The 25,407-nt window shown below is 44.8% G+C and overlaps 1 protein-coding gene across 1 annotated transcript in view; it reads left to right on the top strand.

Moving 5' to 3' along the window:
- The first annotated feature begins 360 nt into the window (after positions 1-360).
- The window catches only part of LOC127009430 (titin-like), an 87,391-nt gene continuing 62,344 nt past the window's right edge, over positions 361-25,407 (top strand). Inside the window, exon 1 of the mRNA XM_050882525.1 lies at positions 361-453. Within this exon, the coding sequence (XP_050738482.1) occupies positions 361-453 (93 nt within the window). The remainder of the gene's footprint in view (positions 454-25,407) is intronic.

Consider the following 25,407-nt stretch of genomic DNA (forward strand, 5'->3'; position numbering starts at 1 on the left):
TTTCTCTGCCAGTGGAAGGGGCGAAAGCAGATAAATTTTGTGCGTGTGACTTTTTGTTACACTTCTTGAACGTTTTCCGCGCAGCTGGTGGAATTTCCTGTCGTAGTGCGTGTTGGCAAGACTGGCGGGCGGTGGCGCTGGTGGTGGCGCTGCTGGCGGTGGTTGCTGGCGGGCGCGTGGGAGTCTACGCCTCAAGAATTTCCGCAAGGCTTGACACCTCGTGAATGCACCGAGGGTAGGAGCAAGGTCTGAGTGCCTGATTCGGGGGTCTGGGTGCCGGATATGGGGTCTGAATGTTGGATGATGGCTTCGGATGACAGATAAATTCCATAACGTCGACTTAGCGCAGATAATACACAAATGAGGCGCTGGAGGGGCGAGGCCACACTCATTAAGGCGTCAAGGACCATCGGGGAGGTGGTTGTGGGTCCGAGGGTGTGGCTGCTGCGGATGGTCAGTCTGGTGCAATGAAAATTCTTAAAACAATACAGCACACAAACTCCGTCTCCTTGAAGTGCCTGGATACGTGATAAGAGCCCCGTGCACCGTTTTAAGTGTCAGGGAGGCAGCGCGTGCAGGTGGGTTGTTCGTTCATAGAAAAGCCTGGCTTGTATTACACGATCGTGACACGGTAATTATGGGACGTTTCTTGAACAGCCGCGTTTTACTGAACAAATTGGAACATGAAGAGTGGCGCCACGGTAAAAATAGCTTCTGGCAGTAGAGACTTGAGTGCCACCTTGAACTCTGGCTGGCATGACGAGCCCCGGGCGTCTTAATAATGCTCTGGATGCCATGCCGTGATGAGTGAGTGCCTGGGCGTCGTAATGGTGGCGTGAGTGCCATAATGAACGTTACGGACACGAAATTGAAGAGTAGACGTTACCGTTGGCCTTTGATCTGAGGCGTGACTCTTCATTTCAGGAGTGCCCGTCTTGATAGCGTCGCGGGGTTATTAATAGGACGCGAATTATATCCAGCGGCGCCTCAACGCTGTAATCACGCCTCGACTGCATACTTCGGAGGTGATTGTCGCCCCCTCTCGTCACGTCTGGTAAAGATTAGACACCATATCGATCCTCGCCGCGTTGAGAAGGTGGAGGAAAGGAAGGACGAGGGGGAGGACGACAGGTGAGGGATGGAGAGAGAGGCTGGTATGGATGAGGGTGTGCACGGATAGATAGATGGATGAAGGGAAATGACGTAGAGAGGAAAGGAGGAATCGAAGAGGGAGAACGATAAGTAGGGTTGATTTGTCTGGGTGGTAAGGAAAGGAAGGGGGAGGAGGGGGGCTAGGCGGGAGAGGAGAGGGATGGAGAGGCTGCTATGGATGTGTGTGTGTGTGTGTGTGTGTGTGTGTGAGATGGAAAAGTTAAAGGGAGATCGAAAAGAGAGGGAGAGACTGTATGGATGACTGAGTATGAATGGATGGATAGGTAGATGGATGAAGGGAGATAACTTAAAGAGGAAAAGGATGTATGAAACGGGGAGGAAGCTTAGTAGGGTTCGTTTGTATGGATGGACGGATGGATGGGTGGGTGTGAGCCGCGTGATGGATGGACGGGCGGGGGAGGAAGGGAACGTGAGCGAGGCAGTCAATGAATTAATACTTTTTTACGGTGCTGGTGACCTTGGCGGCAGATCGGAAATTCCCTCTTCTCTATTATGCTCAGCCGTGCCTTCCTGTGGCTGCTCTTCCTCCTCCTCTTCCTATTTGCGTCTTCCACCATCTTCCTCTCTCCATCCTCTTCCTCACGACGTCTATATACTCCAAGCTACTTCCTCCCTTCTCCGACTTCTCCATATATACTCCTCCATGCCCCTCTATACTCCAAGCTAATTTCTCCCTTCTCCGGCTTCTCCATATATACCCCTCCATGCCCCTCTATACTCCAAGCTAATTTCTCCCTTCTCCGGCTTCTCCATATATACCCCTCCATGCCCCTCTATACTCCAAGCTAATTTCTCCCTTCTCCGTCTACCCCATATATACCCTTCCATGCCCCTCTATACTCCAAGCTAATTTCTCCCTTCTCCGGCTACTCCATATATACCCCTCCATGCCCCTCTATACTCCAAGCTAATTTCTCCCTTCTCCGTCTACCCCATATATACCCTTCCATGCCCCTCTATACTCCAAGCTAATTTCTCCCTTCTCCGGCTTCTCCATATATACCCTTCCATGCCCCTCTATACTCCAAGCTAATTTCTCCCTTCTCCGTCTACCCCATATATACCCCTCCATGCCCCTCTATACTCCAAGCTAATTTCTCCCTTCTCCGTCTACCCCATATATACCCCTCCATGCCCCTCTATACTCCAAGCTAATTTCTCCCTTCTCCGTCTACCCCATATATACCCCTCCATGCCCCTCTATACTCCAAGCTAATTTCTCCCTTCTCCGTCTACCCCATATATACCCTTCCATGCCCCTCTATACTCCAAGCTAATTTCTCCCTTCTCCGTCTACTCCATATATACCCCTCCATGCCCCTCTATACTCCAAGCTAATTTCTCCCTTCTCCGTCTACCCCATATATACCCCTCCATGCCCCTCTATACTCCAAGCTAATTTCTCCCTTCTCCGGCTTCTCCATATATACCCCTCCATGCCCCTCTATACTCCAAGCTAATTTCTCCCTTCTCCGGCTTCTCCATATATACCCCTCCATGCCCCTCTATACTCCAAGCTAATTTCTCCCTTCTCCGTCTACCCCATATATACCCCTCCATGCCCCTCTATACTCCAAGCTAATTTCTCCCTTCTCCGGCTTCTCCATATATACCCCTCCATGCCCCTCTATACTCCAAGCTAATTTCTCCCTTCTCCGTCTACCCCATATATACCCTTCCATGCCCCTCTATACTCCAAGCTAATTTCTCCCTTCTCCGTCTACTACATATATACCCTTCCATGCCCCTCTATACTCCAAGCTAATTTCTCCCTCCTCCGGCTACCCCATATATACCCTTCCATGCCCCTCTATACTCCAAGCTAATTTCTCCCTTCTCCGTCTACCCCATATATACCCTTCCATGCCCCTCTATACTCCAAGCTACTTTTTCCCTTCTCCGTCTACTCCATAATAAACTATCTATTTCTTCTTATCCTGCTTGCTCTTCTTGTTCTTCATTCTTTTTATCCGCAAAATATCGGTCTAGTTCCTTCTTTTATCCTTACTCACTTTATGTATATTTTCTCTTCTACAAGCCTCTGTTTCCATATTTCTCGTTTTCCTTCTTAATTATATACCCTTCCATGTCCCTTCTTGGTCCTATTCTTCCCCTACTTCACTCTCACTCCTCCTCCTCCACCTCCCTTTTCTCTTAGTTACCCTCCCATTTTCCTTTCTTTCAGTCCCATTCAGTTTTACCCTTCCCCAGTTCTCTTGCATCTCTTCATCCTTTACCCTCTCCTTCCATCTCTTTCCCCCTCGTCCCTTCCATCATCTTTCTCCCTTATTCCCCTTCTATCTCTTCCGCCCCTCACTTCCTCTCAGTCTCCTTATCCGTTACCCCTTCCATCGTCTCCCTCCTTCATTATCTTTCAATCTTTCCCCCCATTGCCCCTTGCACCTCCTCCCTCATCCCCCCTCCTTGCCCCTTCCATCTTCCCCTTCCTCGACACACTAGTAAACAAACCTGCAATCAAGGCAACATTAGTGACAGATGTGGCGGGTCTTGGCAGTGCCCTCTTTTCTCTCTCTCTCTCTCTCTCTCTCTCTCTCTCTCTCTCTCTCTCTCTCTCTCTCTCTCTCTCTCCCCCCCCCTCCTGTCGGGCACATCACAGGGGCACGGAACAAACTAACCTCATAATAATGGCCGTACAATATTTCATCCCGCACTCAGTTGAACGTGACGGGATGTTAGAAGTCCTCCCCTTCCCTCTCATCTCTACCTCCCTCTCTCACCTCCCTCATCTCCCTCCCTTCCCATAACTCCTCGGGTCCTCGGGTGAAGGCTTGCGGCATGTAGCACTATCAGGGGATTTAGATGAACCAATATACACGTCAGGGTTTACTTTTGGTACATATCTTAGCCTTAACAGACATCCCGGTGCAGTCCTTTTGTTTCTATGGGTGATGAAGCACGGGTGGCTTAGTGTGGGGAGGGTTTAGTGTGTGTGTGTGTGTGTGTGTGTGTGTGTGTGTGTGTGTGTGTGTGTGTGTGTGTTGTGGTGTTTGTTTTTCAGAATTTTGGCTCTCACTTGTTGCCACGTCATGAGAGAGAGAGAGAGAGAGAGAGAGAGAGAGAGAGAGAGAGAGAGAGAGAGAGAGAGAGAGAGAGAGAGAGAGAGAGAGAGAGAGAGAGAGAGAGAGAGAGAGAGAGAGAGAGAGAGAGATTTCCGGCGGAACAAGCAGAGGCCGGCGTTTGTTTTTGCTCCTGCAGTTGCCTGGGACCAGTTTTATGTTTGCTTCGTACGCCCTAGAGGAGGAGGAGAAGGAGGCGGTGGGGGGATAGAGATGTAAGGGGTGAGGGTGAGGGAGGGAGAGGAAAGTGATAGGGCGAGGCAACGCGCACATACACACACACACACACACACACACACACACACACACACACACACACACACACACACACACACACACACACACACACACACACACACACACACACACACACACACACATGCACACACACACACACACTGCTTGAATCTGAACTTGTTGGAGTGGAAAAGAAAGTTTCTATATCATACAACATAATGAGCGTTGCATGTGGCAGTGGGGGTTGTTGTTGTCGTTGTTGTTGTTGTTGGTGGTGGTGGTGGTGGTGGTGCTGGCGGTGGTGGTGATGGTAGTGGTGATGATGGTGGCTGTGGTGTAGCTGGTTGTTGTTGTTGTTGTTTTTGTTAATGATAAAGTTGGTGTTATTGTTGTAGTTCTAGTAGTATAAGCAGTGGCAGTAGTATAAGTAGTGGCAGTAGTAGTAGTAGTAGTAGTAGTAGTCGTTGTTTTTGTTTTGTATTATTTATTGTTAATTGGCAATGGTAGTGGCAAAACGTATAGTAGTAGTAGTAGCACTGATTAGTAGTAGTAGTTTTTGTAGTAGTAGTAGTAGTAGTAGTAGTAGTAGTAGTTTTTGTAGTAGTTGTAGTAGCACTGATTAGTAGTAGTAGTTTTTGTAGTAGTAGTAGTTTTTGTAGTAGTAGTAGTAGTAGTAGTAGTTTTTGTAGTAGTAGTAGTAGTAGTAGTAGTAGTAGTTTTTGTAGTAGTAGTAGTAGGTGATGATGGTGGTAGTGGCGGTAGTAGTGGGGAGGGCAATTGGCAGGCTCCTTGGGTCACTTGACATCTATTTAATTCAACTCAAGCAAGACTTCGACATTCTTTGTCTGTGTTTGTGTTTCCTGTACACGGGCACGTGAGAGAGAGAGAGAGAGAGAGAGAGAGAGAGGGAAGGGGGGGTACGTAACATTTGGTCGAGTTATGCAGACGACTGGTTATGTTTGAAAAGGTCATGTTGATTTTGTTTGCCGTGATTTGGATAATGATAAATGTGTATATGATCATGTTGTGTGGTGTGTATTAATGTTCATATGTGTGTGTGTGTGTGTGTGTGTGTGTGTGTGTGTATAATTCACCACGGCCTGATCACGAGTTGGACTCGCTTTCGCCAGCAGGTACCCTCACGACGTGAGCAAGTGCTCATTATTGTCGATCTCTGGGTACTGCCAGGACCTCACACACCACACACCCCATCCCCCTTGCTCAAGGAGGGACAGTAACCACTCCTAGTCAACGGAAAGAATCCGGCCTGAGCAGGGCTCGAACAGCCGCCTGTTTGGCCTTGAAGCCTTGCAGCGCGGCGCTCTAGCCGATTGAGATACCGGAGCGGTGGTGTGTGTGTGTGTGTGTGTGTGTGTGTGTGTGTGATTATTTTTATTACGTGATGATTTTATCTATATGTATGTGTGGGTGTGGGAATGAGCATGTGTGTGTGTGTTTCCTCGTGTGTCTGTACGTAATCTTTGTTGACTCTAGCACGGTACAAGTGTGAAGAGATAACATTACGAGTGTGTTTACGTGTTAATTATTATTATTATTAGTATTAGTATTAGTATTAGTATTAGTATTATTGTTATTATTAGTATTAGTATTATCATTATTATTATTATTATTATTATTATTATTATTATTATTATTATTTTTATTTTATTATTGTTGTTGTTGTTGTTGTTGTTGTTGTTGTTGTTGTTGTTGTTGTTATTATTATTATTATTATTATTGTTATTATTATTATTATACAAGAAGTTACAAAGTCTGAAACCCCGAGAGACCCAAGACACAGAGAAGTAAAGATGAAGGGAGCAACGTAGAAGGTGGAAGTGTGTTTAAGTATTTTTCTTTTTTTCTTTTTCTGTTTGTTTTCGTGACCGCCTATTTATATCATCTGTACCCGATGAACTTTACCCTTAAGACTATTAAAGACGCAGGCTGAACGACCTTTCATACGTATTTGTTTATTTTTATCAGCGTGTCGGGGCAGCGTCCTGTTCACACCCTCCCCCCACCACACCCCGCACACCCGCGCTCACCCTTGACATGTGATTCTGACGCCGCTGCTGCTGATGATGATTATGATAGTGGTGCGTCGTTATTCCTATGTATTCTTTCTCTTTTTTTTTTCGTCTTGGTGGCGGTCGTGATGAGGGTTATGTTATGTTGATGGCAGTGCTATGGGAGGCGGTAGTGGTGATGGTGATGATCGTGTTGGTCTTGATATTAGGGATGGTGGTGATTATGGTGGTGGAGGTGATCTGGTAGCGGTGGGGAAGGGATGGTGGTGATGATGGTGGTGGTGGCGTGAAGGTGAAATCATCGTTTTTTTTTTTCTTCTTCTCACCAACAAGCGTGTGTGTGTGTGTGTGTGTGTGTGTGTGTGTGTGTGTGTGTGTGTGTGTGTATGTGTGATCCCCCGCTAATGCCCAGACAAAGTTGAGTTTTAATGGCTGCCCAAACACACCATTTTTCTGTGTATTCCCCGACGCTGTTCGTTTGAAATACCTAACCTTATCCCCCCCTCCTCCTGTTACCCCCTCCTCCTCACCTCCCCTTCCCCTTCTCCCCTCTTTGTCCCTTCAGGATCTTTCTAGCTTCTCCTCCTCCTTATTCTATCCTTCATTCTCTCTCTCTCTCTCTCTCTCTCTCTCTCTCTCTCTCTCTCTCTCTCTCTCTCTCTCTCTCCATATATATACCCCTTTGCTTTCTCTCCACCTCTCGTCCTCTCCCTCATACCTTCTCCCACATTTCTAACCCTCCCACAATCTTCCCTCCCCCCTTCCCTCCCTCTCCCTCACGCCATCCCATTCCTATCCCTACACTGTCTTCCTTATCCCTCTCCGTATCCTCCGTCCACCCACCCTCTCCACCTCATACCATTCCACCCACCCTATTCTCCTCTTCTCAACCCCTCCTCTCTCCACATCTACACCTCTTTAACCGCCTTCTATCTCTCCCTTTCCCTCTCGCTTCTATCCTCATCCTTTTTTCTTTACTGTACATCATCCCTTTTCCACGCTTCTTTCCTCCTTGTTCTTCCTCCTCCTCTTCTCCCTCCCTCCCTCCCCTTCATCACGGCTACCGGAACCTTGACCGTCTGATGGGTAAAAAAAAAAGTGACCATCAGGCGCGTGTCCCCAAACTGACCTTGAATTGGTTCGCTACACATCGTTAAGTTGCACACATTATCCCTCTCTCCTCGCCTACCTATCTATCTATTTGTCTATTTATCTGTGTCTATCTATTTATCTGTCTATCTATCCATTCAGTGCAGAAGAATATTTTGTTGCCTTATTTAAGATTCCACACCGAGTCTCCGTTGTCTGTACGAACGCTATTGAGTCTGTGTTGCTTGTTTCCATTCCTCTATCTGTCTTTATATATTTTTTTATCTATCTCTCTACCTATCTTTTTTTCCTATATATGTATCCAGTGTATAACTATATTTTATGCTATACTCCTGTTTTTTATGCCGCCTCTGCGTTGCTAGGATGAACGCCATTGTGTCAGCGCTGCTTCGTGTCAGGCGTTGGTCACTCATTTGGTCCATACTGTTGTTCCCTCGGTGCACGCGGCCTCGGCAAGCAGCAGGGTTCAGCGGCTCCCGTGGTTTCGACGTGCGCCAGGCATGAACAAAAGCTGGCTGTCCTTGCGTTGTTGTATCCGGTTGTTTGATAATGGGTTATGATTTAATGAGTTTAGTTTTGAGTATAAAAAAGGATATTTATAACTAAGTGCGTGATTAATTTGGTTACGGATGTTACTACTACTTCAAAAACTACTACTATTACTACTACTACTACTACTACTACTACTACTACTACTACTACTGCTACAATTAATAGGCATAACTGGTTTAGATTTGAGAGTTTATAATCGGAAATATATAAAAATAACAACATTGAAACATAAATGATTACCAAAATACTGTACCTACACAACGTTATTCTGAATATCCACATGAAGAAGTAAAGCAGATTGATGATAAAAAATAATAATAATAATGATAATAATAACAATAATAATAATAATAATAATAATAATAATAATAATAATAATAATAATAATAGTAATAATAATAATGATGACAATAATGATAGCCAACTTACATAAATACACAATCTACACTCACATCATCACAACAGGAAACGAAAATGCAGCTCAAACATATACACAACGGAGAAACATTTTTTTTCCTATATCGTGTCAAGAGGCGTGAGTTACGAGGCGTTGACATGCGCACCACTGAGCTTCTTCGGGAGGTGACGCAGAATGGAGATAAAGAGGATCTGAGGGGGAGGAGGAGGAGGAGGGGGAGGAGGAGAGGGAAAGGATGTCATGATGGGAGTGGAAAAAACGGAAAGAGAGAGAGAGAGAGAGAGAGAGAGAGAGAGAGAGAGAGAGAGAGAGAGAGAGAGAGAGAGAGAGAGAGTGTCTACCGAGAACCAGCAGCATGTCTGACCGGAGCGAGAAAGATTGCTGAGGGCAGGGGGGTAATGATCGTGCGTGTCTGCTGTCAGCACAATCACAGGGTAGGCTCACAATCCACGAGGTGACGCAGGCCTGATTGTTGTTGTTGTTGTTAAAGATTTACCCCTAGTGCCTGGTTTTGACTCAGGGACCATATATTCTCAAACGCTTTGCCGCTTACTCACATTTGCCAGGGTTTTCCTAGGTGTAGTTTTATAACCCTGGTGGTAGTTTAGTCATTCTTCTGTACCGTGAACGTAAAAAAAACACATGAAAACCCGATTAATCAAAAACGTTGGCGTGAGAGGTGGAAGCGAGTGAGAATACCAACCCAGGCAAGCTCCACCGCGCTCTGACTGCATCGCCCGCCGCCGCCACCCCCGCCCCGCCCCGCCTCAGCTCGTCTAGGTCAGTCCCTCCTTCACCCGCGGCTAAAGAAAACGGCGGTACGATTGCGTCATTTGTTTACCTTCTCGGCTGAACTCTACGGAACATGATGGCCGCAGGTGATGATGGTTGTACCGCGCTCTCTCTCTCTCTCTCTGTCTGTGTGTGTGTGTGTGTGTGCGTGTGTGTGTGTGTGTGTTGATAATAATAGTAAAATCAAATCAGTGAATTATCTGGAATAAAACATGAGATTTATGGGATTTATACAGAAGTTACAGTGATTAGAGAGAGAGAGAGACTGTGTGTACGGGGCTGGGGTGGGGGGGGGGGGGGGCAGGAGGAAGAGGAAAAAACGGAGGGAGGGAGGAGGAAAGATTTACCTAACGGGCCCCATCTTGTTATCATGGAGCGCACCTGAGCTGGTCTTTCTCTCTCAGGTAAATTACACAGCCGCGCCTCACCTGACACTCCCTCTTCTTGTTCCTCATCCAACTTACCGTTTCCTGTTTTTTCATCTCTTACTTGTCGCCCACTTCGCGTCTTCTCCCTCTCCTCCACCTCCTTCTCTCTTCTCCAAACGCTTCTCTCACACTTCCTCTCCCCCATCCCCTTTATATCTTTATTTATGTATATATCTATTTATCTATCTATCTATCTATCTGTCGTCCCTTCGCTCCTTCACTCATCATATATTCGTCGTCCTCCCACATAAGCTCCTCCTCCAGCGATGTAATGTTTGCTCCGTTTCATCATTGAGACACTTCGAGTATTTGTATCACTCTCGGCCGGTTGTTCCTCTCTTCTCCCCGTCACTCATGCTTGTGTGTGTGTGTGTGTGTGTGTGTGTGTGTGTGTGTGTGTGTGTGTGTGTGTGTGTGTGGTGCGCGCGTGAGTGTCTGCGTGCGTCCGGGAGGCAGCCGAGCGGGGAGGCCTGTGAACTTTAGGCAAGCATCGGGTGATTGGACGATTTGGAGCGTCTCTTCCATAGGTAATGACCCAAGAAGGGAGAGAGAGAGAGAGAGAGAGAGAGAGAGAGAGAGAGAGAGAGTAATCAGCAGGTGGTGAAGAAAAGGGAGGGAGAGAGGGGGAAGAGAGGAGAGCGAGAGCCGTAAGACATGGAATGAAGAAGATGGAAGGAGTCTCCCTGAGGCGGCAGCGGCCCGCGGCGTCGCTTGAGGCCGAGGTGACAGACCTTCCCCAGCCCACCGCCAGACTATCTCTGCGTGAGGAATGTTTTTCCTATCACGGGAGGCGGGAGGTCGCAGGGTCAGGCGGCACAGCAGACCGGCGCGACGCTGTGCCTGGCCAAGGGCAAAGACAGCATGCACAGGCCCGTGAAGAGACAGACAGAGAATAACGACGAGGTGGCACGCAGACAGACAGAAAGACATATAGATAGACAAGCAGACAGGCAGGCAGAGACAGACAGATAGACAGGCAGACACACAGACAGACAGATAAAACAAAAATAAACAGACGGACGTTCATAGAGGCATGCAGAAAGACAGACACATCCAGACACACAGAACAATAGACAGACAGACGGATATACGTAAACAGACGAACACTCAAACAGAAAGGCAGACAGACATGCAAGAAGATAGTAGACACTCACACTCGGAAACAGTAAGAGTACAAAAAAAAAATTGGACAACAGAAGGGAAACAGAAAAGGTATATATGACAGCCGCTCGTGATGATCGTGATTGCTGTGAAGAGCAACGACGGCGTGATAGTGTGCCGGGGAGGAGGAGTGGAGGGAGAGAGATTGAAGATCGGAGAACAGGACGGGGAGAGGAACAAGGAGGAGGAGGTGGAGAGAGAAACAGAGAGAGAGAGAGAAAGAGGAAGAGGGAGATAGAGAAGCAAGGGGAGAGAGCCATTTCAGCGGCGTGTGGAATACATGATTGTGGAGTCGAGTGTTGTTCCCGGGTGGCAAACGGGACTGTCAGGAAGAGGGAAGTGACTCGGCGGTGCTGTACCGTTCCCGAGGCGCCGGCGGTGATGGAGGGGGTAGCGGTGACAGGGATGGTGGGGGCGCTGGCGGAAATGGTAGTAGTATAGAAGCAGCAGCAGTAGTAATAGTAGTTGTAGTTGTAGCAGTAGTAGTAGTAGAGTAGTAGTTGTAGGTCTCATTCTTGCATCATGTTTGCCCTCCGTACCTTATCTTCCCCCCGTTGTGAACCCTCTGGAGTAAAGTTACGCCTGGGGGTCACGCCCTCCAGCCCATCCTGTGTCCGAGGTGCTGGCCGGTTCTTGAACGATGATTGGGGGGATTTCAGGGACTAGTAACCGTCACAGACACACGCTATTTTCTCACCTGATCTTGTAGGTGGATTCTACTCAGAGGGGCAGAACGCGACCACATGCTGCATCCTGCATTCTTTTTCTCCATATTTTTCTCTTGGCTTTGCATTCAGTTATCGTGGGATCTTCGAGGCATTGGCTCCATCACGACGAGCCTAACTGCACCACTTTAACGGCTGGTCCGAGTGAGGTGAAGATGTTTTGGTTAACAGCTGACATGAGAAAAATCAGTGAACTAATCACATACACAATTTTGCTTCATTTGATGTTTTATCGCTTTTTTTTTTTTTTATGCCTATTTCTGAACTCACTAACTACATGACTCCAAATTTCCCGCAGCCTCGCCGCAAAGATTTCCTATTCACTCATCCCTCTGCTGTCCTAATGGAAAAAAAATTCCTATTGATAAATTATTCAGTGTTATTTTTCTTTAATTTGTATCATTGGTTACCTCTGGGACCGCTTCCTTCTTCCTTGTTTCCTCTTTCTCCAGAGAAACTTCTTGAAGAAGGAATCATTAAGACACCTCTTGAAGTAAATTGATACTTTTTTTTCTTCTTTCACCTTTATAGGACCAACATTTTTACGGGCTGTCACCTTTACCGTAAGAAAAAAAATAATGTCACCCACCACAACACTGGCACGCTCACTGCCTCGACACTCACGCTCACGCTGGTGAAAAAGGAAAAATGTTATCCTTACGGAAAGCCGCGTCGAGATCATACTCTACTGTTGACTGTTCTGGAGTGTGAGATACTATTGTTATCCGGCGACTGCTACTAAATGAGTAGCGAGGCATTTTAAGTTTATTTGGGAATGTTCAGGGAGTGTGGTAGAGCATGATGCGTGACAGCACATTTTCATGGATATTTTTATACCTTTTTTGCAAATGATTGGCTTCCTTTGCTTTTTTTTTTATTCTGTCCCTCTTCCAGAACCATCACTGAGGCTCGTTTTTCGCCGGTGCTCAGTTTCCTTCCTCTTTCGTGCTGCTTTTTTTGTGAGGAGGAGGAAGGAAGAGGACTGTTTCATATTCTTCTGTAGTATTTTCTTCCGTTCCTGTCGCCCTTCTTTCGTTTTTTTTTCCAGTTCGTTCTACTTGCCGCTGCAGCTGCTACTGTTGTTGTTGTTGTTGTTGTTGTTGTTGTTGTTGCTCTCTTCATTTTCTTCTTTTATTTTTCCTCTTCTATTTCTTTCACATCGTCATCATTATCATCATCATCTTCTTCTTCTCCTTCTTCTTCTTTTTCTTCTTCCACTCTTCATTTCTTTCTTCCTACTTCATCACCACCACCACTACGACCACCACCTCCTCCTCCTCCTCCTCCCTCCGGTAGTGGCCGCAAAAAGCCTCTCCCGTGCGGCGTGCTGGACAGCTAATGATGGGAAGCGCCGAGCGGTGTGGGTGCCGAAGCCTTTTTTTCACGCTGACTGGCGGAGGGTTCGGCCGCGAGCTGTATTTTCGGGCTCACGGCGGCTTTTATTTATTTGTGATTTTTGTAGGTGATTTTGAGTGTTATTTTTCTCTACTTTTTTTCCTGCAATCGTCGTTTTATAGTTCTTGTCTAGTTTTCTTTTGGTTCGTTTTTTTTTGTTTTATTTCTAGTTTTATTTACTCTGAACTGAAAGAAATCATGCGAATATATAGATTTTATTGACCTTACTCTTAGTGTTCCTAAAACTTTCTGTTCCTTCCTGGCTTTGTTTTAATTGGTATTTCGTACGTAGTGGTCGTAGTGGTGATGAAGTGCACGCACACACACACACACACACACACACACACACACACACACACACACACACACACACACACACACACACACACACACACACACACACACGTTCTCAGGCTGGCATCAAGAAGGCAATTTCCTTTTATTTATCGCCGCCGGCCTACCTGGCAGCGGCCTCTCGAGTCATTAATATAAGCAGCGTGACACCAACACACCTGCCCGCTCGCACATAGGCCGGACCGGTACTCAGTGGCCCCGAAGTTGTCTAGGGAGGGTTACCAGAAGCAAATTGGTAGGTAAAAAAAGTGCTACGGGTGGTACAGGTAAGAATGGCAGGTTTAGGTAGAAAAAGAATGGTAGGTAACGAATGGTATAGGCCCTCTGTGTTGTCTTGGAAAGATTATAAGAAGCGAATTGCTGGTTAAAGAGATGGTTGGGAGTGGTAAAGGTAAGAATGGTAGGTTAAAAGTGGTAGATCAGAATGGTAGGTATAGAATGATAGAAAGAGAATGATAAGTAATGAATGGTAGTCCTTCGGTGTTGTATAAGAAGAATTATTATCAGAATCAAGTTGGTGGCTAAGGAAATTTTTAGGAGTGGCGTAGATAAGAACGGTAGATTAAAAAGTGGCTGGTATAGAAAAGTGGTAGGTATAGATTAATAGGAATAGGAAGTTAAGAAATGAATGGTAGACCCTCTTGTGTTGTTTAGAGAAGGCTACCAGAAGCAAATTGGTGGGTGAAGGGATTGCTAAGAGTGTTATAAATAAGAAAGGTACGTCAAAATGATAGAAGGATACACACTGGATGGTAGGCATTGCATGATGGGACTATGGCACACACTCTCAGATGTTGCCGGCTCATACAAGTCACAAGAAATTGCTAAGAGTTATACATAAGAAAAGTACATGTCAAAACGGCTCATACAAGTCACAAGAAATTGCTAAGAGTTATACATAAGAAAAGTACATGTCAAAACGGCTCATACAAGTCACAAGAAATTGCTAAGAGTTATACATAAGAAAAGGACATGTCACAACGGCTCATACAAGTCACAAGAAATTGCTAAGAGTTATACATAAGAAAGGTACATGTCAGAACGGCTCATACAAGTCACTAGAAATTGTTAAGAGTTATACATAAGAAAAGGACATGTCAAAACGGCTCATACAAGTCACAAGAAATTGCTAAGAGTTATACATAAGAAAAGTACATGTCAAAACGGCTCATACAAGTCACAACAAATATTTCCAAATGCCACAAACGAGATGACTCAGATTCTCATTAGTGTTTTTCCTTCATATTCACGGTGCTGAAGTCTTGTCAAACTATCACCGGGCTCATAAAACTGTCCATGGAAGTACCCGCAACCGCTACGAAAGCCTTATTAAAAATGGGTGAGCTAGCCCCGAAATGTTTGAGTATATGAAACTATGATGATGATGGGTAAGGGATGGTAGGTAAGCATATGATTGTGGGTAAGGTGTGGTAGGTAAGGATGGGTGGAATAGAACAGTGGTTAAGGATGGTAGGTGAACAAATATTTAGGAAGCACATACAAGAATGGTAGGTAAAGAGATTGTAAGAGTGGAAGGTAATGATGTGGATGGAAGGAAGGATGGAATAGAAGGTAATTAAGGTCGGTGAAGTAAACAGGTAAGGAATGGAAAGTAAAGAGACTAAAAAAAGCATGCAAGAAATGGTCGGTAAGGAAATTCTAAGGGTAGTGAATGGAAATGGTAGACAAACAATGGTATCTTCAGAATGGTATATTAGACCAATAATTAAAAAAAAAAGCAGTATCAGCGGGAAAGTGGCTACTGGAGAATTTTAATAGAAATGAATAAAAGTAATAAACGTATCTTGTGCATTCAACTATGACAGCAAAAGGAAAGTTAATCATATGTGTGTGGTTATTCTCTTGGAAAAATAATGAATGCAAGGAGGAGGAGAAGACGGGGGAGGAGGAGGAGGAGGAGGAGCTCAAGAAATGTCACCGGCCTCTTCGTTCCCTACCTGACGCCGGGAACCGAACAAAATATGGTGATCACCTGTACTGGGGAATGTGTGCTCCTCCTCCTCCTCCTCCTCCTCCTCCTCCTCCTCCTCCAGCGCGTTAAGCTCACACACACACACACACACACACACACACACACACACACACACACACACACACACACACACACACATCATATATATTCTTAATTTCATATGCCACCGTTGCCGCTGCTTCTGCTGTTAGCCCGGCTGAGTTGATGGGGCTGTCAGGGCTGCTTCTCGTGTCGCAGCTGCCGGGGTTGTTACGGCGGCTACATCGACACTACTCTTCGATCAACCAGAGCCATAACCTCTCCGCCTGTGTTGCTTCAGATGAGTCCGTCCTTTCAGGGTATACGGCGATAGGGAACAGTGAAGGGGTTGGAGGGACGGGACGTGAATGACGGCATAGCAGGAACAGCGACCCATATATGAATGAGAAGGAAAGCAAAAAAAGGAGCTGAAGAAGAAGATTCCGTCTCGTCTATCACCCTCTCACTCTCACTTCCTCCAAGACAAAAGTTTGTAAGCGAGTAATATTTGAAAGGATCCGTGATATTCGAGAATGGTTGGCGAATACAGATTTTTCAACATTTTTATCTCTACAAAGTTACTTTCAAGACTACCATCAAGTTAGTATAAAATCACCTCCACTCCACGTTGGGAGTCATCAGGGACGTGGTAAACAGTTCATTGTTCAGGCGTGGGAAACACTTCAGTTTAAACTCGTTGTACATCAAGCCGGTGTTACATCAAAGTATCCAATCGAGGGAAAAAAAATATTGAGATAAAAGATACTTTTTTTTCTAGTTTCCAGACAAAAAATGTTAGGAACAAAGTCAACTTGGAACATTTTTTTTCAGTTAAGGAAATTTCTCGATGCAATGGTTATTCGCTTTCACCTTAACCACTGACAAGGCAGAAAATTATCATACGGAGAAAAGTATTCCCTACAAGTATATGGACTCAGTGAAGAAAAAGTAGAACAAATACATAATTATGAATATATAAAACAAAGTTTGAAAGTAAAAAGAGAATAAGGTGATTTGCAGCAAACAATATATTTCTTGCACATAACTAAGCATCATCATCATCATTAAAAACAACACCAACAACAACAACGACAATAATAACACCTCGTCGTCCCATCAAGGCCGTTGGCACACACCGCCGCCGCCATCCCGCCCCGGGCAAACCCAAAGTCGTGTTTTTCGCGCGTCCTTTTATTTCCGCATTTTTCTGAAACGGTGCGAGGCCGCGAGAACCTGCCTGATGGTGGAACACGGCGAGCCAAAGAATAGGGTGAGTGGCTAATGGTGGGAAGGGAGCAGGGAGGGGGGACGGGGGGAGGGGGGAGGGAGGGGACGCGGGACTGGGGACGGTGCTGGCTATCCATCCGGGAGTGGACAGCTCAATTTTTTTTTTTACATGTTGGTGTGTGTGTGTGTATGTGTGTGTGTGTGCGTGTGTGTGAAGGGTTTTGCCGCTGGACTGGTCGCCGCTTGTGTGTTTGGTGACGTGAAAAGTCGCTCTGCCGGCCTTGACGCGTGGAAATGTGCGTGCAAGGAAAGTTTGCTGCCGGGGAGGTGGTTGTTGGACTCCTCTGAGCTCTTCTTTCTTTACTTAACCTCCTTGACCACTTTTTCCCTCTTCCTCCATTATTATTTTGCTTGTTCCCTGTTTCTCTCCGTGCGTCTCTGCGAAGACAGAGGCATCAATCTCCCTTGGTGAAAAATACTCATAATGCTTCAATTCTAGAAACATTGCTAGAAGGAGTATTTTATAATTCAAAGGAAGCTGCACTTAAAAGACAACATGTGCTCGTGATTCCTCAACTGACACGCCAATAAATGACACAGACTGTGCTGAAGAATAAAAATTCGTATGTCCTGCCATTCAGTAAGGACGTGCTAACATTGGCACACATGTCTTCTTGCAAACTGAACTTCAATCCATCATCCGTTATCTTGAAGTTTGGAAGTGAGGCCAAGGCGGTGGAGAGCGTCCTCACAACAACTTTGTGATACCATCCAGAAAAATATGGACAAGACAATCCAGAGGCCAGACACGCGGCCGTGTCCTCAATCCCCGCCGTGACGTGCAGTGTACCACCAAAAAACGTGTGTGTGCATATATATATATATATATATATATATATATATATATATATATATATATATATATATATATATATATATGAATATACATACATACATACTTCCATAGTGTCCATGCATACACACATCCAACATCCATATTCTTAAGTTTTGTATTTATAATGAACGAAAAAAAATTGTCACCAAGTTTGCATAATTCATACAGGAGGAGTCAGCATCATACGTATGCCTGCTTAGTGAACAAACAGTTTAATCTGTTTATATCATTTTAAGAAATTCCATCTTTCGACCTCATCTTCATTTTCATCATGGCAAGTTCATTGTCGTCCCCGAGAGAGCATAACGACGCGTTACAAAGGCGGAACAATGAGGACTAAATTTTAGGATAGTTTTTAACCCTTTGGTCTGTATCCTTTAAGTCTAAGAGATGTGACTCTGAGGAAAATCTTTCATGTCTTTGTTACTTTGTGCAGACATGACAGAACATGATGAAAGTGAGATTTACTAACTTTTAACACTACCATTTGCAAAAACTTTCTTTTAAACCGTAACAAAATAGTGTAATACTGTGGGAGCAATATGTATTTTCTTTAAAGGAGCGTCGTGTAGTGTTTCCTTGTTAGTCCTTTGCCTATTTCCTTTACCCTTCCCCTCTCAAAAAATACTCACGATTATTTAATTAATGCAAAGACAGTCCCTCATTACACCTCATTACAACACACACAACCGGACGGAGGCACCGACACTAATGGCAACTCAGCATTAAGTTAAAGCTGTTGTTGTGTGCATAGCTATTTCTTATTACAGCGTGCAGAGATTTAATATTTCATTTTGTGTGTTAATTTCCATATAAGTTCTTGGCACAAGGTTAGGTGTTCCTGTCTTTCTCTTCGCAGTCGTTTGGCAGAGGGTGACGACACTTCTGTCACCACCTTTGTCTTTACATCATGCTGACAGGCAGAATGTTTAGACTTTTCAACTAATAACAAATACGGGTCTCGCTGCTGCCTGAACCCATATGCATCATCTACCAATCATGTCCTTTAAGGTTCCCCCTGCTCCACCTCTTTCTTTCGTCAATCTTTTCGTCATCATCACTCTCCTCAACAGTTTTTTCACCTTCCCTTCCACTCTCACACCCCCAGGTAGAGAAGAGTGAAGGCGTGTGAGAGCAGGTCAAGGCTCCCTGTTTCGCCTCCCACCACACGCAGCAAAGACTCAGGTGTTGCCTCGTTTCCCTCACCGCAAGAAACACCTGACCGCCCCTGAACGCTCATATCCCCGCGGCTGCTTTCCGTCGTTTTACCTCGTCCAGTCCAAGGCCCATAAATAACACCTGTCCACCTCGTTTCTCTCCCCCTCCAACGCACTACTACTACTACTACTACTACTACTACTGCTACTTCTGCTGTTACTGCTACTGTTACTGCTACTGCTACTACCACCACCACTACAGTTATTTTGCCATTTGTACACCCCCCGAAGAACAATTCCACTACTTCGATGTCCTGTAAATCACGAGGTGTCACTGGCGGAGTTGCGGTCACCTTCGACGCCTGGTGTGGGTGACAGTGTGTACGTGTGTGTGTGTGTGTGTGTGTGTGTGTGTGTGTCCGCTTCACTAGGCGATCGCTCCAGCTCTTCTGTCTGTAACTGTTCACTCTTTTCCTCCAGTCATGAACCACGTCGACTGCCTGTTTGGAAGGGGGGAGGGGGAAGGGGAGGAGGGGAGGAGGCGAGGTAATGATGATGATGATAATGATGACGATGATGATGATGATGATAGTAGTGGTAGTGGTTGTGATGTTAAGTCAATTATTTTCAAGTAGTAGTAGTAGAAGTAGCAGTAGTAGTAGTAATAGTGGTAGTGTTATTTTTACCACCATATTTTTTTTGTTCTTTCTCTGTCGGTTGTTCTGGTGATAAGTGTACAGATAAGGCAGAGGAAGTGGATGACGAAGAAACGACTGAGAGAGAGGAAGGACCGGAAGGAGGGGATGAAGGAGAGGAGAAACAGCAAAGGACGAACTAAAACGAACGCTGACTCACTGGATCGCTGGAGAACTGTGGACAAAAAAAAAAAACAGTAAGAAAACAATGATAATTATATAATGATAAGTCCAGCTACGAACGAGAGGCAAAGAGATGAATAAAATAAAATAATGAAAAGTATAAGATAAAAAGAAAATAATTATATAGGAATGGAGAGGACTATATCAGGGGGACACACACACACACACACACACACACACACACACACACACACACACACACACACACACACACACACACACACACACACACACACACACACGACACACAACTTCAATCCAGTTTTCCCTAGTTCTTCCCTCCTCGGATTTCCCTCTTTCCTCCCTTTTTCCTCCCTCCTCCCATTACTTCCCATTCTCCTCATGGACTACTTCACATCACACGCACATACACATTTACTTCTCTCTCTCTCTCTCTCTCCTTCTCTATTCTCTCTTCATCATCTCCCCTTTTCCTTTAAATTTCAATCTCTTGTTTTGTTTCGTTTTCTATACCTTCTCCTCCTCCTCCTCCTCCTCTTTCTCCTCCTCCACCTTTCTCTTTCCCTTCGTAATAGTACCACCTGCTTCATGTATCCGCTCTTCCCTCTCCTTCTCCCTCTCTCTCTCTCATTATTAACCTTTTTATGTCCTCCCTGCTCTCCCTTCCCCTTATCTTCCTCCACCTCTGTTTTATCGCTCTCCGTCTATCTCTTTCTCCTTCTCATGCCCTGTCTTCCATTTCCTTTCCTGTTTCCTTTTATCTCTCTCTCTCTCCTCCTCCTTTCCCTCGCACTCTTCGTCCCTTCCCTCTCCTCTCTACCTTTCCTGATCTCTTGAAAAATTTGCTTTAGTCTTTTCTCCACGACGACCTTCCTCTTCCTCCTTCTTTCCCCTTTCCTCCTGTTCAGTTTTCCTCTTTCTTCTCTCTCCCTCTCCTCCTCTATCTCTCATTCCACCCCTTCCATTCTCTGCTACTCCCCTGTTCTGTTTCCTTTGCATGCTTCCTTTCTCTCCCCTTCCCTCTTTCCCTTTCCCTTCTTTCTTTCCCCTCCGGTTGTCAAGTCCCCTAACACCCTTCCCCTATCTCTCTTCTTTCCCTTTCCCTTCCTCCCTTCCTCTCATCTTACCTTCCTCTTGTCCGTCTCTCCTTACTTCCCTTCATCTTACCTTACCTTCGTCTAGTCTACCTCTCCTCCCTTCCCTCTTCATCTTACCTACTACCCCTTCTCTTCTCCCGTCCTCACCTTCTTCTCCTCCCCTCTTTTCCCACCGTTTCGTCAACCACCCTTCCTCACACCCCTCTCCGTTTCTTACCCTTCCCTTCTTCCTTCTCTTCCCTTTCCTTCTCATCCTCCCCTTCTTCCCCCTCCCCTCTTTTCCCACAGTCTCGTCCACCACCCTTCCACACATACCTTCCCCCACCCATCCCCCTTTCCCTTCCCCCTTCCCGTACCTGCTGAATTTGCCACACAGGTAATGACACACCTGAGCCTTCCTTATCCACCACCTCCCGTCGTCCCAAGCCCCGTTTTCTTTTTTTGTGTGATTATACAAATTATGGGGTGACTTGTTTTTTTATTTTTTGTGTGTGTGTGTATGTGTGTTCGTTGGTGAGGCCTCGCATTATTTCTCTTCCCTTCCCCTTATTTTTTTTGTGTGTGTATTATTGTTTTTGTTTTTTTGTTTTTGTTTGTGGCATTTTTATTTGATTGTTTACTAAGTTGCGTGGTAATAAGAGAGTGTTTTGCGTCGCTTGTTTTCTTATATTATTTGCGTGGTTGTTATTTTTACCTCCCTTTGCTCTTTCTCCTTCATGTATTCAGTTTCGTTTGCATGCACTCAGTTCGTCTCTTCTTTCTTTCAACCTTCATTGGCTACGTTACCCTCCTCCTCCTCTTTCTCCTCTTTCTCCTCCTCCTCCTTTTCTTCCACTTCGACCACCACCACCTCCTCCTCCTCCCTCTCCTCCTCCTCCTCCTCCTCCGCCATGCAAGTAATTCTCTCCACTTTTCCCAAAATTACAGGTACTCTAACAAGCGTATTCCTCTCTGGAGTAATATTTTTCTCCGTGAATATTGTTTGTGGCTCTCTATTTTTGGCCCCCGTGTGTGTGTGTGTGTGTGTGTGTGTGTGTGTGTGGTCGTAATTTCTGTTAATAAACGTGTTCTTACCTGAGGACGTGAGCGTGTAAACTAATACCTGTCCTTATTTGTATTTTAATCTGACGTGTTTTTTACTTTTTTTTTTATCTTTTTTTTACTTCGAGTTGAGTTAACCATCAAAGGAAGAAAACGGGACATGCAAGACTAGAGAAAATGGGAGTGAACTGCGTTTGTCATTAATTCAGGGTCGCCTTCCCTTGCGTTTTGTCTGTCTGGTGGATGAAAAAGGACAAATGGTGACGATGAAAAGAATAGAAGTAAAAGAAGCACAGAACGTGAGGACAAGACGTGGATCATCATGGCTGGTAACACAAGATGAGACTACTTACACCAAGACCAACGAATAAGTACGTCTGAAAAGTAAGTGCATTATGTCCGGCCTAAAACATGTATGGAACTCCTCCTAATACAGATGAAGTAAATCACTGAGGAATCAAAACACCAAACACAAGAACAGAACGTGATTGAAGAAAGAAAAACAAACACGACCAGCAACACTAATTAGGAAAGAAATACATGTAGCTTTAACAAACACAAAATAAATCTCTGAGGCATCAAAACACCAAACACAAGTAAAGAACGTGATTAAAAAATGAAAAACAAACACGACCAGCAACACTAATTAGGAAAGAAATACATGTAGCTTTAACAAACACAAAATTTAAATCTCTGGGGCATCAAAACACAAAACACAAGAAGAGAATATGATTAAAGAAAGAAAAGCAAACGCCAACTGCAATACTGATTAATAGGAAGTACGTGTAACATTAACAAATTCGAAAAAGAGAAGTGAAATTAAACACGACCACATCGACACACCAAACACTAAAGACAAGACGTGATCAAATTAAAGAAGAAAAAGAAAACATCATCAGCAACACAAATAAGTAAGAATCACGTACAACATTAACGAATTAAAAAAAAATTGAAGTAAAACACGAACTCATCAAAACACCAGACACGAGAAAAAGACGTGATTGAATTAAAGAAGGAAAACAAACTCCAACATCAACACAAGTTACCCACATTCTGTCCTGAAGACCACCCATCAACCCGGACCCTAGAGGAAACCGTCCAAGGAAATCAAGAACGAGCTCCGGGGGGCAGCATGATCCAAGAAAAGATGGCGGCATTATAAAACACTTGTCTGCGCCATGATGGGCTGGGGCCGACTACCATCCAGGCCCCTCAAGAAAGCCTACCGGCGCTATAGGCTGGCACGTAAAAAAATAAAGTAAGAAACACGTGTAACATTAAAAAATTCCAAAGATAAGTAAGGGAAGCAAAACACGAACGCATCAAAGGACAAGACACGAAAAATACAACAGGTCACGGTTAACTAGCTCTGAAAGAAAAAGAAAAAAAGTCACCTACAGCAAGATTAAAAAAAGATAAAAAGTGTCTGGCAAAAAACACTAACGAATTCCAAAAATACTCCCTAATAACATAATGAATCAATTAAGTCCAGCTCACGCGACACCAACGAGACAGGCAAGCAGGCGAACAAGGCCGCGGCTCAGACGAGGTAATGAATGTCATGCTGACGTCACGTTCCCTCGGCATGTGATTGGCGGGCTCCCTCAGGTGGCGTGACCCCCGACGCTCGGCTGGCCAGTGGGCAACGGCGCCGGTGGGTGGAGGACGGCATGGGTGGGGGAAGGGAGAAGGAAGCGTGCAGGTGATGGGACTGTTGAAGGAAGGAATATTATGATAACTGTTCATGTAATTATTGTTCTGACTGGTGTCTGTGTTAATAATGATGATGATGGTAGTAAAAGATGATTGGTTTTTTTTCTTGTTGTTGTTATTTAGAGGTTTCTAGTTCCAAGCGTCAAGAAATTGACGAATGTTCTTTCAGTTTCAGTCTTTTTCATTTGTTTTGTGGTATGCATTATACACAGCTGTTATTTCTCATGCTAATTTTGCTCTTTTTTATATAATGTATTTCGTTCCTAGTTTCACGTGCCGCTATAGTGTATGCCCCCAACTCTACCTTTGCATACTTTTATGAAAATAAGGGACTTTTTTTTAACTATTATTGCTTCTGTAGGAACAGCAATAGAAATATTATATATATATATATATATATATATATATATATATATATATATATATATATATATATATATATATATATATATATATATATACTTATCATGTATCATTGTAATAATAATAGTAGTAGTAGTAGTAGTAGTAGCAGTAGTAGTAGTAGTAGTAACAGTTGTTGTCGTCGTCGTCTCCGTACGTGTCTGTGGTGTCGGTGTGGTCAGTCCTCAACGGATCTCAAATTGATGAAAACACTGACAGGCGCCGCGAGCTCTTTCCAGCAGACATTAGTGGTCAGCTGATGACGAGGAGGACGAGGAGGAGGAAGAGGAAAAGAGGACTGCGGTATAATAGGAGAGGAGGGCCGTTGATCTCCCCTCCTTCACTTTTCCGCCAACTCTCCCTCCCTCCTCCCTCCCTTCGCTTTATTCCCTCCGTAGGCCTTCCCGGCTCTTCAAATGTGCTACATCCTGTTCCACAAGGCTCACCGACACCCGTGCTTCACCGCCTCCCTCCCCTCCTCCTTCCCATACTCCAACGCCCGTATTACAAGCTCCCTCTTACTAACGCCTGATTCTTTGAACGTCGTGTTGGTCTTCGTTAACAATGATGCGACTGATTCGTCTTTTTTGACCTGTTTTTCAAGACGTGATTAGTTGAGTTGTTTTTGCTGATTTCTTACACGACTTTTTACAACTGACTCTGACGACTCTGTGAAAATCCAACACTTCTCACTATCTCCATCCCAAAAAGTGGAATTAAAAAGTTAAACTAGTAAAAGATGTCGGTTACAACAAACTCAAAAAACAGCGGCATATAAACTGCTTTTCGCTAAACTTCCCTTCCAGTTATCTTTCCCTGGACATACTTGCGCTATACTCTTACTAACAGAGCATTAATGTGTTGGATGTAGCCATTAATCCGTAAAAGTGGCTAATAGAGGGCTCGCAGGGGACGGGGTCTGGTATTCTGATATGGTTGGAATTGATCTCGTGGGAATGGCCTGGGAAGGGTTAGCTTGTATAACTGTATGATTTCCTCCCATTTTCACTTCTGGTCAAACTGGCAAACCACCTTCCTCTTCCCTCCCTTTTTATCATACACAAGCTTATGTATCCTCCTTGGCCCATTAATCTTACGTATCCTCAAACTGGCAAACCAACTTCCTCTTCCCTCCCTTTTTATTTTACACAAGCCTATGTATCCTCCTTGGCCCATTAATCTTACGTATCCTCAAACTGGCAAACCAACTTCCTCTTCCCTCCCTTTTTATCATACACAAGTCTATGTATCCTCCTTGGCCCATTAATCTTACGCATCCTCAAACTGACAAACCAACTTCCTCTTCCCTCCCTTTTTATCATACACAAGCCTATGTATCCTCCTTGGCCCATTAATCTTACGTATCCTCTTGCCCTTCGCACCTCCCATCCCCATTATCTTACCCTCTTCCCTGTAAATGGTGTACCCTGCTGTTTAAACTAGCAGATCATCTCCCACTTCTCTCCCTTTTTAGGTATCCGGAAGCGTGTCTATTTTCTTTTACCTTACTCATCCTGTTCATTAGTACACCATTTGCACCTCCCATCCCATTCTCTTGACCTCTTGATTAATG

The sequence above is a fragment of the Eriocheir sinensis genome, chromosome 40 (assembly GCF_024679095.1).
Source record: "Eriocheir sinensis breed Jianghai 21 chromosome 40, ASM2467909v1, whole genome shotgun sequence".
Taxonomy (NCBI): Eukaryota; Metazoa; Arthropoda; class Malacostraca; order Decapoda; family Varunidae; genus Eriocheir; species Eriocheir sinensis.